The following is a 14,007-nucleotide window of genomic DNA, read 5'->3' as shown; positions in this document are numbered from 1 at the left end:
AGAGCCTTATTTCCATAAAGCAACAGCAAATTGTAGCATCAACCACAGCACAGGTCCTCAGTCTTGCACAAAGCTCTCAGATATAACCTGGACTTCACGGAGAAAGACAAGGCTGATCTAATATATCAGATTCCACTTTTCCTCCTTTACAATAATATTTTAAATCCAAGCAATTAAAAGGAAGTAAGCACCCTTAAAACCAGCAGAAGCCTTGCAGACCAACAACTCAGTGTGGCTGGGTGCTGGAAATAAGGGGCCCATCCATGTTACTTCCATCAGATGTCTAAGGTGATCTATTGCAATGAGAAACAATAAATATGCTCACTAAACACGCAAGCTCACAGCTGCAATTAACCAGCATTGGGTTGAAGCCTGCAGCATTTCAAGGTGGGGGGCACTTACAGCCTATAAATTGTATTTAAAATCCAAAACTACAATGGAATAAGTTTTACATTTTTTATTGTTTTGTATCTTGATCAGCAATAGTTGCATTTTAGGTTATCAGCTCTGCTCACAGGAGACTCACAGGAGACTGAGTCCCAGGCTATTTCAATTCCCCTGTGAATGTAAAGGAGAAGAACCATCTGGAGAGAATAATAAAACAATTAACTTTCCATTAAAGAATAAAATATGTATGTTTTTAAGGAGGCAAACTTTAATGATCTCCCCTTAATTATTCACCCTGAGTTCTGGCAGGTTGGTTGGGATTCTGTCTTGCTTTTTTTTTTTTTTTTTTTCAAACATGGTCTGAAAGTGACAATTTCAGCAGGAGCAGAGGTGGGACCACACCAGCTTCTTCAGTCAGGGGCAGGACAATGTGGCTGAGTGAGGTTTTCAGAAACATCGACCAAAATCTCACCATTCCCATGGGTTTGTACAGTTGTGTAATGGCAACACCATCAATTGTAAATTTCACTATTCATGAGGATTTTGCAAACATGGTTGTTGAGTAGCTTGGTCCATCAGCTATGTTTTTGGGACACAAAATGCCTGACCATCTCCCACTCAGGAGATGCAGGCACCTGCCCATCAGGCTGTTGAATGCTGAGCTCATTAACTTGTCACTGACCATGGTATAAATCAGAAATTACTCCATAAAAATTAAACAACAATCCCCTCTGAGTCTGCTAACTCACCAACTGGCTGCAAGTGTGCTATCTTTAGAAAATAATTCTGTAAAGTGAAAAGGTTCAGAGCATGGGTTTTAAGGACTATTACTATGCCTGTTGCCCTTCTAAATCCATGTCCCTCTGAGGACTTGCTGGCTCTACACATGACAGAGGACAGCCCAGCCTGCACCACACATTCATTACACAGATGTGCTCAGCTTAACCACCTGCCTCAGTTTCCCAGTAAATAACACTAATGAGCTAGTAAATACTCATGCCTGCACTTCATTCCAGTTTACAGAGTGCTCTCCAGCCAAAGTTCTCTGACATTTGGAAAGGACCAGATAATTTTACCTTAAACTATATTTGGAACATATACCAGAATTCAACCACTCTGATCACTCCTTTAGACCTGCCTGGCACTCTGGGCTTTGAAGCATGAGAACTCACACACTTAAGAGCTGGTAGTGTGAGCCCAGGCACTCCTTAGCTACTATTTATTGACCAACTGATTGAGATTAGGCTCTATGAGACAGAGTAAGCCAGTTTATTCCCCCTTCCTGCAAGCCACTAAGTTTTATGATCTGAAAAAGTAATTTAAAAACCAAACAAACCTGGCACACAAACTAACAAACTAATCACACCTGACTCCTGCTGGAGAAATCCCTGCCTCAGCTTTCAAATATTTCAGAACTTTTTAACTCACAGCTTCCACAGAACTGGAGCAAATTTTGGGCCTGAGAGTCTAGGACATATCAGCCTCTCCAACTTCTAGCCTGCTCTTCCCCTTCAACTGTAAGAGCCCATCGTTCTCTGCTAAATACACACACACACACACACATATATATATATATGTGCACACCCTGATCCCTCAAAGCAGGGCTCCTGCATCTGCTGACAGGCTGCACACTGCATCAGCACAATGGCTCTGGTGCAGGATCTGCACCACCCACTGGAAACGATTTAGCAAGGGGTGCTAACGTCACACACTGAGCAGCCACATGCAGCTATAAATTATTCATACACATTACTCTAATTATGCAAATGTACTAAAAGCTGGAGCATATGTTTCCCTGACATCTCCCAGTATGGATACAATACAGCTCTAGTAGAGAGAAGGAGTGAGAAGGAAAATGATGGGTGCAAGGGGGCTAATGATGGCAGACACTGACCCATGCAAAGGGTGACAGAGGATCCCCCTTCTCCAGCCAAGCTGCTGCAGGGCTAAGGACATTTAAATGCTCCTCCTTGATAACATACTGTTGGCTTTGCACTCAGTGCTGAACAGAGTGCTGAGGCTGCTGAACGGCCCAGGCAGATTAAAATAAACCCAAGCAGTTTGGAACAGGAATGTGTTTATCTGGCATCACACACTTCCTCTTATCAAACATGAGGAGCAGGGGAGGGCACAGCGATGGTGTGCGGAAGCAGGCTGTGTGCACACTGGGAGAAGAGGGGGAGGGAAAGGGGGAGAGGAACAGCAAGGATCAGACAGATAATGCATGAGGGCTTGGGAACCGAGAGCATGGAGCTCTTGTAACCAAGAGCATAGAAACATCACTTCACTGGGATACAAAGTCCATAGTCCCGGTCTGTCCCCAGTAGGCACCAGCTGTTGGAAAACTCAGTTAGGACTTTTCTCCATCACAGCATTTGGAAGCAGGCAGGCATTCAGAGCTGCTGCAGCATAAGCAGCTGGCTCTGTGTGTTGCCCAAGCTTGGGGCTGAAACTCCTTCTCTCAACTCTGTTGAGGACAGTGCAGTCCCTGGGCATCACTCATCTCCCACTCCAGAGCCTGCAGCTGACTCCTCACAGAAGGAAAAACCAGATGCACTCTGCTACAGTGTTTTTAAGTCCAAACGGTAGATTATGGTACTAGATTAAATATCAAAAACTTAGCATTATTCCCAACTCTGCCATGTCTAACGACCACTTCACTGTCCTTCTGCAAGTACCCAGCACATCTCACAGAGCCCTTTGGGAGCAGATGTGCTCCTCAGACACTACAGGCAGAGCACTGTTCCAGGGGCTATGACTCTCTAGCATCATTCATTTCAAATTTCCTAAGCACACCCTAAATTCTCCAGCTCTACTATATGACCAGGTGAGTGTTTCTATACCCAGAGAAAACAAAAGAGCAAAATAAACATCATGTAATATACCACAGCTACTTGGAAGATCTAGGTTATGTCACTATTGTGCCAGTAGTCTTCCAAGGTGAAAAAAGTTGAGCAGAAAACCTTGACAGTTCCTTTGATAAGAGCATGTCTTACATCCTAGTGCTGGCACTAAAGGGTCTCTCACTCTCTGTACCAAGTCTTGTAAGGGACACACTCTAACAGCCTGGTGAAACAGTACTGCAGAGACCCCATCACAGGAGTGTCAGTGACTGCAGAAATACAGAAGGTGGATGCCACTTACGCTCCTCAGATCTGCTAGCGTTTCATCATTTAAAATCCAAGTTGCTATTTGTGCACAGCTCAAGCACAGTTCCTCACCTGTGGCTGCCTCAGCTCAAGGATGGCAATGCTTTGAAAACAAGAAGTGACATCTCAGAGAAGCAGCACTGAGCAGAAAGGACAGGCAGGCTGCAGGCCCTGCTGTGAGGGGAAAAAGGTGGGGATGGCTGCACAGATCCTGGTCACTTTGCCCAAGCACTGGCCAGCAGGATTTATCCTTCCCTTTCACAAAATACCAGATGAATGAACAGCAGCACTTCTTCCAGGCAGAAATGCCAAGCTGGCAAAACAAAGCTGATAAAACAGAACAAGTTAACAAGCAAGAAGACTGAGATATAAAAAATCCACTGATGTGAAAAATAAGATGTTGATTACAGGACCAAGCCCAGCCACTTCTGCTGTGCTATGTTCAGCAAAGCCCTTATGGGTAGCAGGCTGCATCCCAAAGGGCACAGTGTGAGTCTCCCCTTTCCCTGGGCTGTTCCTCCTTTCCATGCAGTCACACGTGCTGAGGACAAACCCAGCTCCTGCAGCTCCTCACTGCCTGCCCGGCTCTGCCAGAGACTGCTTACCATCTACTACCTTAGGCTCAGGTTTGGGGCCATCTGGACCTTTAAGGACTGGGTGTTTTGTCACCACCAGGCCAGCAGTATCTGTATCTGCCAGTCACACAAAAGAGCCAGAGAGAAGAGCAGAAAGGAAGGCAGCACAGAAAAGGGGGCTCAGGACTTACACTGCCCAGTTTTTCCCTTTCTCATTCTGAAGGCTTTGGCTTCCTCAGTGAATTTCATCAGAGAGCCAATCCCATTAACAGGCAGCCATAGACAAAAGGAACTGGAGGAACACAATGACACAGTCTGACCCCAGGAGACACAGGATCAACCACAATTTAGGTAACAATCCAGAGGAGACTTTCAAATTCATCCTGGCTATCCAGAAAAGGATAACACAACATCCAGGGGAGCTGCTCAACGAGGCACAAACCCAAGCCGCACATGTGGCCCTGCTGCCATCAGTCCCACCATGAGTGCTGGCACAACAAGACACTGGTAGATCAGGACAGGGATGAACCAGCATGGGAAATCTCTTTCAACTAAAAGAAACTACCCTGGAGTAGGTTTTGCAACATGAATAAACCATCTAGGCTGGAAACAACAATTTTTTCAACTTTTGACTAAACAACTTTTATTTGTGCCAGAAACACTGGAAGTAACAGAAATTGAGTGCAGTGTAGCAGGAAAGGTCAGAAACATTTTCTTGTCCTGCAAAGTGATGAAGAGCCCACTGCAGCTATGAAGTAAGTCACTAACAGAAAAAGAACAAACTTTGGGGAGTTGGATTTCTGTGTGTAGTATTTGTCATTCTAGAACAGAATTATTTCAAGATTTTCAACCCATTCAGCTAGTTTTTTAGGGTTCCACATACCATTGTGCCAGTTAGAGTAAAATCAGCAAAGATCTGTGTTCTCAGTTACCTCTGGTGAGCCACAAGGGAGACAAGGACAGAGAGGCAAAGCAACATGCCATAACTCTGAGTGCTGGGATTTGTTTTAAGGCCCCCTGGGAGCAAGCCAGCCAGCCAGTCAATGATGCTGCACCACAGGGACCCAGAGTGTTGATTTCACTGGGCAAAGAAAGAACCCAGCAAGGCCTTGGTCCTCCCTACAGCCCTAAGCCCACAACATTCCTATGTACATGCAGCCCCGTCACAGCCAGCCCAGCCCACAGGGACATTGGAACTTTGGTGTTTTCAAGGTCTGGACTTCAGGAAAGAAATTAGGTGGTGTCTCACAGCTGAATGGCAAATCCCTGGTGTGACAACCCTTTGCATCTCAGAGCTTCTCACCCTCTTCTGTAACTACTGCAGAAAATTGCTCCACTTGAGCAAAGAAGCATCTGAATGGTGTGAGCTTGGATAAGCTGCCCAGGGGGAGCAGATGAGATGACTGCCTGTCCACCCTCCAGGAGAGAAGGGAAGCAGGGACAATTGACATTTAGTACCTCAACTCAAGGAAAAAGCTGATGAGTTAAAGTAAGAATCACTCTTGGGTGGGCAGCACTCCAGCAAGACAAAATACTCAGCAGTTATGTCCCTGGACACCGTATTTCTGACAATAAATTTCATGCCTCATATGCCACAACAGTTATGATTTCAGTCAATAACCAAGGAACAGGTCCACATCCTTTCACAGCAACTTGTGGAAAAAAGTCATGAGTAAACCATAAAACCCTCAGAGATGGGTATTTTTATTATTATTATTTGCCAGTCTGTCAGTATGATAGGGAGGCTTGATCTGGAAAGAAAACATTCATTTTAGGTACAGCACCATCCCAGTTGCTACACATACCCATGAGAGCTGCCAGTGGGACCCACTGCCTGCACAACAGACCCCCACCAACACACACTCATAAGAATCAGTTGCCACCCTCTAAATTTCAAGCATGGTTGCAGCACAATATAATTATTTTTTTTTTTCTAATCCATGTCTCAGAGTGGGTTTCAGAACCACTTTATGACATTAAGCAGCTGCCATACTGCTGCCCAGGTGACCCTGTGTGCAAGTAGTGGGCACAAGGACCCCCTGAGACTACAGCCCCAGTTCCTCAGGACACAGCACCCTGTGCCACTTGGCATCAGCGTAGCAATGCCACTTTGCACCAGCAAGTGGTGGGGTCCTTCACTGCCATTCACTTGATATTCCACTTATGAATCAAACCTGAGGTCCACATCTCAAGCTCCCCTTTTCTGGAGAGCCACATACAGCCTCTTCTTTTTGTTTTAATGGCTTGATGTTGTAACTTTCAGCAGCTCATTTTTTGGCTCCGGGTGGTTTATGCATTCACAAAGTCGTGCACAGCTCCCTCCCTTCACACGAAGGTTCCAAAACAGATTTCAAAACATCCTCTCTAGTCATTTGATCTGGTATTACAGTGATGCACTATGATCTATCAGAAGAATTAAACAGAAAAAGTGGGAAGCTCTCTTACCTGTAATTGACTGACTGGCCAATAGGAGTCAAGTGCTGGCAAATTGGAGGTGTAATTTCTATTTAATTATGGCATTTAAAAAATTACATGATATACCTACTTAGCATGCAAGGGAGCAAAATCAAAGCTAATAAGAATAAATTGGAGAGAGGACATTTGTGAAATAGAGTAGCAGGCTGGTTTTTTAAGTGTTCTCTGCTCAAGAGTATGCTGGCTTTTGTGCCTCTGCACTGCCTGAAAAACTTGCATCCCTGGCTCTCATTCTAAGGTCCTGCCAACATGCAAAACTGCATTGCATAAATGCACAGATACAACAAAAAATATTTGTCAAGACCAAAGTAGTGTATAAGTACCAGCTTTTAATGCATTTCTATCAATCTAGTTGAAGTTTGGAAGAAATGAATGCAAGCAAAGCCCAGATACACCATTCTAGAGCCCAACTATGAATGTGAATGAATGGATGAATGCAAGCCTTCAGTTACACTCATTTTAAAATGCATTTAAAAGAAAAGATTTGAAAGAAAATATTCAACTTCTTTATTTAGGCAATGGAGTATAACCTACAGCATAAAACATGAGCAATTCTGCTCAGATCAGTATAGCTACTGGTGTAAGACAGACAGAAGGAGGCCCATAAATCAATGGCATCTGAGAAGAACACGCCACTGCCATGAGGAAACACAAATACACCCCATGCTTTTTTTCTGGGATAACATATTTATCATGCTAGAGAAGTCCATTTACTACAAATTAAACCATAAGCCTAATTTCAAACTATTCCATTTCAAAACACCAATCAGCACAGCAGTACTGGGAAAGGGAAACAGGGTCTTACTGGCAAGAGGAAACTGGGAAGGTCTCAAAGACCCTTTGATCCACAAGCCTGATAAATCATGACAAAACCATTTGATAACTGCCCTAGCCCAACCCAGGGCACTGCTGCCAGGAAAGGAGGAGATGTGGCTTCTGCATCCCGCATCCATCTGCATCCATGCTAAGTCAGGGACCAGATGACAGCATCTGTAACCAGGTTTTGTTTTGTGCACTTAGAAATAGAAGCCAAACAAGGATTACACAGTTTTACCTGCAACGTAGATTTAAAACCAAAGGGCTTCCAAGGGCTAGTCAAATTATCCTCTGAACATTTCCTGCTTTGTCAACATAAGTTTAAAATTAAAACACAAATAAAACTACCTGCAGTCCCTGGAGGAAAGGTTATTTGGATTTAAGATGCATTTTGTGTGTCATATAGACAAAAAAAACACTGGTACATGCTCAGATAGCAGTGACATGCAGCCCGAGAGACAGACAGGTACAAATCACACTGGCTCCCACACACTCAATAAATGCATCAAACTGAGCAGCAGCCAGGAGCACAGCCAGCCAGGACCCTGCACATGGAACAAGCCATGGGGGTGACTTACTGCAACTGTTCATACAGGTGAGTTCTGCAGATGAGAACATTCATTGCCACAAGAAAGGAAGCACAGGTAAAAGACAGACAGCTTACCCCTCTGAGCTGCTGGACTCCACCAAATATCCTCATCACTCCATCAATCTCCTGCTCCAGCCTCCTGGCCCAGTACTGCATACTGCAAGAGACAGAGACAGAGAGAAAGAGAAAGGGAGAGAAAGAAAGAAAGAGTCAGAGCCCTGGCACTTGGCAGACAAGCAAGGTGACTGAAGGGAGAGGGAGGAGATGGGGGCCCTCAGCTGAGCTCAGTGCTCCCTCCCTGCAGCACCAAGGGCAGGCAGATGAAGAACAAGTGGCTTGGAGAATTACAGCTGGGGCAGCTTGCAAACTTCAAGACTTCAAAATTTGTGCACAAGGCAACACAGAGAGAAAAGGGGGGAAAAAGTACAACCAAAATCATAATGCATGTTTGTTTGGATTTTTCCTTCTCACATAAACAGTTGCAGCAGATAATTATTTAAGCCTACAGTGATTAACAAGGTTGAAGTGTTGTGGAGTACAGAGAACAGTTTACTGCTTCAGCAAGGCTCTGGGGCAGAGCAAACCATGGCAGGACCAGTGGTGCCTGTCCTACTGCAGCTCAGCAGAAAGGACCCAGGCAGGGCCAGGAGCCAAGCAGAGGGCATCAAGTGCCCAAGGGCTCAGCTGCTTTGCACCTGCAGCTAAGCCCAACCTGAGCTGGGCACTGATTCTGCCCATGGGCAGAGCTGCTTCCTGGGGCAGTGGGAAGGGTCAGGAGCTGCCATGTGCTATCTCCTTCATCCTGGTCCCTGTACAGCAGAGGAGGTGGCTGCCAGCCCTTCCATGCACAACACCCTCTCATGTACCCAACTGCACAGATTTCTGCTTAGAGCAACAACACTGAGTTAAAACAACAACAAAAAACCCTCCACTAAATCCACAGAACTTGATAGCTCTCCTTCTTTTAATGAGATTTCCTGACTCCAGCCGCTGGTCACGCAAATGCCCAATCTCCCATCTGACCTGGAAAAGCACCATCCAGCACCGTGGGAGCTGCTTTTTCCACAGATTCATCCATCCTTTAACATTACACTGGAGAAAGGAGAGAAGAAGCACAAGGAGTGGAAGGCCAGGGAGGAGGTTTTTACACCTTGCTTGGGCTCAGAGAGACATTTCATTCTTCATGCAGAGAGATGTCTCCCACACGTACTCCCCCACCACCCTCAAACCCACAGCCGGGACCCTCTGGGAGATCAAGGAGCAAAGAAACCCAACTAAGAAGCAAGGCCATGGAGGACTCTGAATTATACAACACGGTCCAAACACTGGGCAGAAATATCACAGCAGAAAGATGCCAGAGATGAAAGGCAGAATAGAGCTGAAAAATCACTTGTGAAGGGCAGGGAGAGGGAAGGAGACAGAAGGAGGGACTGGCAGACAGACGCCTGTTACTCACACGGGCACAATTCATGCCAGCTAATAATATACAAGGCTGGGGATGAAAACAAGATTTAATTGCACACACCAAATCTTTCCAGTTTTCCACTGTAAGTTATGCTATTTCCCAGATGGAACGCTGTCTCTTCAGTGGGGGCCTGGCTGGGGAGAGAGGAAATCCAGGAAAGGATATGGGTGAAGACACCTGCAAACCCACTTGCCTGCCAAAGAAGGGAAAGTGAAGCATTCAGTGGGACTGACACTGTAAAGATAGTGGGTAAGAGAGCTGAGTGAGAGTTTGGGTTGGTGTGTTGATTTCCTTTTGTCAGCCAAACATTCTACCTGCCATCAAAGATTTACTCAGATTGCCAAAGTTATCCATAAATCTTCTGAATTCTTTTCAGAATTAATGAATTAGTGCAAGCCATTAATTTAAACAAACACTGTGAAACACCAAAACTGCTTTTTTATTTTTTTTCCCCTCCTTCAGTTTGTCCAGTGAACAAAAAAAATCAGTTATATGCTCATACTCAGACACAGGCCCAAGAAACCCTGCTGTGGACTTACAGAACTGACACCCTCCCTTAATTTCCAGCTTTGTGCAAGATCCTCAATTTCAATGACACCTGCCTGTGTCAGCTCCCCCCAGGAACACCCACACCACCAGAGGAAAAATATCATCCATCTCCAGCTGTATCCATCAACAACTGCTCAGATCCACCTAAATGGCACGTATGGCCGAGCCTTCAGAGAGGATTAGTTACAGAGGAAGGCAGAGGCATCAGTATCACACTGTTGGCATGTGCAAAAGAAACACTGAGTGCTCAGTTGGGCTGGGATTTAAAATTAGTCAGATTTGTTTAAAAAATGTTCTAAAACTTATTCCACCCCCTGTCTCCGCCCCAAGAAGTACTACTATTTCAGGGAAAAGCCATTGGATTCTTCATTCAGGGAAAAGATTTGCTTTAATTGTGCAGTCTTGAGAGCTGGCTCTAAACCTTATGGACCAGCAGTTCCTCAGAGCCCAAGTAAGCTTTGTAATACAAGCTTTAGGCATCTCCATTAAAAATAAAAAAAAAAAGTGTATTTCACAATCATAAAAGGGGAGAGGGGATTTCTGCACAGCTGATACCAGCTTTCTAGATTTTAAAAAAGTAATAGCAGAAGCAGCTTCTTTTTCTGGGTGTAGTATGTACAGACAAGAGCTTTTGCCAGTGATAGGAAAAATGCTTTTTTCCAGCTAGCACATCCCTTACCCACTCCACTGGCAAAACCCTTGAGTGTATTTCACCCATTACTATGTCCCTCTAGCCCTGGTAAAGTCCATGCTCAGGAGGCTTTATAGTGGGCCAGATCTGAAAATTTGAAGTCTCATCTCACTCACTGTATGGTGGGTTGAAAGCTATCCTTTAAAAATACCATAAAACCCATAAACCCCTTAATTATTCTGTCTCAGTTGACCTTCTGCCTCTTGTCTCTCTCCCACTGACACTGCACTTAAAATTTTATGTAAAGTGACTGTAGCAAGGATGAGGGTAAGGACACTGAAAGCCCATCATGAACATGAAGATTCCCCTCAGAAGTGTCTCCCATGGAAGCTGTGACACAACAGTCACCACATTCCTGGGCCATCACTGGGGGTGTTACAGGGCTTGAGGGGTGATAACTCCTCAAAACACACAGCCTGGAGTGCCCTGCTGCTCTTCTGAAAGGGCATTTACAAATAAAGCATAAAAGGCATGGATGCAGTGCTGGGCACAGAAAGCCACCAGGCCCCTTTATGTCCCACATCTGCAGTCTCCTCCTTACACCAAGCACCATTTTAGTGTCCTCTGTAGTGACTAAACATGGCTGAGGAGAAAAATCTTTGAGCTCAAGTATTTGGGAATGCACTCCAAAGCTCTGTGCCTACAGAACAGCATGAAAGGAGCCTGGCAGCCCTGCCATCCCCCATCTCTTTAGTACTGACATGTACACCACATCCCAGTGATCCCCCATCATCTCATGGGGTTTTGCCTTTGCTGGGGACTCTTCCAACCCAACAACTCTACAACTTTCATATGCACAACCATGTTCATTCACATTCAAGATATATATTTAAAATCCCTTGCATTTTAAAAAAAGGGTTTGTTTCCTTCCCCTGTGTATTTTACAGCCTCCTCTGCAACATTTAACAAGGGACATAAATGATTTTTGAAAACACAACACCATTTATCACTGCCTCTCTGAAGAAAACTACAAAAATGCTAATTGATTTCATCATTTGCATATTTGATTTTTCTTAAAGATGAGATAAAGTAGGCTTAAAAAAAGCTGCAGAGCTTCAAAAATATTTACTGTGACAAGCAGCACATCAGAAGACAGATCAGTGCTGCTGTAGGCAGCACCAGGACACAGCGTTCTGCCTGTCCAACTCCTGCTCAGTGGGTGCCTGCACCTTTGCCACTGGTCAAGGCTTACTTAGGGTTAGGGCATGCTTCATGCTTTAGGTGGCCCAAGAAGTTGCAGAGACTTCTGTGCACTTCCATGTTGGTTTGTGAGGCTCCACCACTGCTCCAGCTGTGTGGCTTCAGAAGAAAGCGAGAATTGCCTGGAAAGAGAGGAGGGCCTTGGCTCACACCCTCCTATGCTTCTGTACACACAGAAGGCAGCCTGGAGTCCTGCTCTTCTCTACAGAAGCTGGAAACATTTGCAGACAAGCCCCCAGTGCAAGGTGGACACTGGCAGCCTGTGGCCAGCACCATGAGCATGCACCTCTGCAACTCAGCCCAGGGTCACTCTGGCTTCTGGTGGCTCAGGGTACAAGGGACAGACCCCCACAGGCTGTCACACATTTTCATGTCCAACCTAAGAAAGGGGAAGGCAATTTCTCACAGTGCCTGAGCCAGGCTGAGGAGCAGAAACACAACTGCTAAAGGAGCAGAAACAAGACTCCAGCTGCCCCTGCAGAGTAACATCCCTCAAGTGGTGGCACCCCTCTGTGTCCAACACCTGCCTTCCCCTTGGGCTCTACCTGGCAGCCCACACACCACTAATGAACATAAGCCTCACTGCAAACTGCCTCTCAGAAAAGCACAGGGAAAGGAGAAGTCAGAAGAAAAACAAAACAAAAAGAGTTTTCTGCTTGAGGACTCTTTTTTCAAAGCAGCCTAAAGAGAGTGCTTGTTTGGCTGCAAGCGAGAGAGGATGATGAAAAAAGACAGGAGACTCAGTCTTTTTCTCTTGCTGCCTTCCTGGCCCAAACCAAAGAGAAAGATACACACACACGTGAAAGGACAAGAGGAAAAACTACTTGCTAAGTAGATAAACTGCCCCAAAGCTTATTGGGTTCTACACACAGACAGCTCTGCACAAGTGTCTACACTTCACGCAGCGTATTCAGCCAAGAATGCTTCACTGTGATTCATACGCTTTGGTTCAGTGCCCAAATATTGCTATTTAATAAGGTTATTAATTACTGTGTTGTCTGATTTTTGCTGTGCAGGAACTTCTTCTAATTGGCTTATTCCTTCAAGATGCTTTAATCCTTTAATAGCACACGTGTCAGTGGGCACTCCTGCGTGCTTGTATGTGCACGCTCCTGCCCCCTCCAAGTTTTTGTCACTCCTTACACACCTGGGCTGTAAAACCCCATGTGAGCCAATATTTGCACATCAAGGAAAAGCAAGCTGACTTTTCTTCTCCCAGAAGGCCCAGAGAGCACCTATTTCTTTCAAAATAACCAAATAACTTACTGACCATGCTTCCAGACATCATCAAGCCTCCCACACTGTCATTTTATGACCCCTTTTTAATTTTAAGTATGTGCACAGCTGTTTATATAAAGGAGGGGTGGGAAGAATTTGCCTGCTGGACTAGTCTTTTAATATTTGTCAAGACATTTTTCACCTCTACCATCTGTTCTCCCCTATAATAAGAAAGCACCTTTGATGTTATTACATGAGGAAAGGAAGGGCCAAATGAGTATTAGAATTATATCCTAAAGAAAAAGATTTTTAGGAAATATGAAGGGGAAAGACAGTGGGATAGTGTGTTCTACATTCAGCTCTATCACCCAATTAGTTTGTTCTTGATTCAAACACTGACTTTCTGTGCCTGTTCCTCTGTTCTGCCTCTATGATTTTTTTGCAGCAGGGTAAGTCTTATAAAAAAAAAACAAAACAAAAAAGAAAAAACAAACAAACAGAAACACAAACAAAAACCCACACAAAAAAAACCAACCAAACAAAAAAAAACCCAGCCAAAAACCAACTCTCATCCCAGTTTGATGCCTTTATCAAGTTTCACAATACAATAAATAGGATAACTGGCAAGTTTTCTCAAATGCAGGATAAATAGAGCTGGTCAAAAGGGAAAATAGCCTGACAGTTATACATAAAATTTCTGTTTCATTAACAGTTCTTGAGAACAAATATTCTTGTAGGCACCTGTGTGAAAACCAACAGTAATCACCAACTTGACACCTTTAGGGCAATGGGAAAGTTGTTTAACACAATTTCTCCATTGAAACACAGAAGCATTAACCATTTAAGAGTTAAGTCCACCTAGAACCAAAACAAGTGTTCAGTCAGCCACAGAG

General features: G+C 44.7%; 1 protein-coding gene across 1 annotated transcript in view; it reads right to left on the bottom strand.

Moving 5' to 3' along the window:
- The window catches only part of CACNA2D2 (calcium voltage-gated channel auxiliary subunit alpha2delta 2), a 199,559-nt gene that overhangs the window by 168,145 nt on the left and 17,407 nt on the right, over nt 1–14,007 (bottom strand). The window contains 1 exon segment of the mRNA XM_030458167.1: nt 8,067–8,148. Within this exon segment, the coding sequence (XP_030314027.1) occupies nt 8,067–8,148 (82 nt within the window).

The sequence above is a fragment of the Calypte anna genome, chromosome 12 (genome assembly GCF_003957555.1).
Source record: "Calypte anna isolate BGI_N300 chromosome 12, bCalAnn1_v1.p, whole genome shotgun sequence".
Taxonomy (NCBI): domain Eukaryota; kingdom Metazoa; phylum Chordata; class Aves; order Apodiformes; family Trochilidae; genus Calypte; species Calypte anna.
This window is presented reverse-complemented; position numbering and strand designations above follow the sequence as displayed.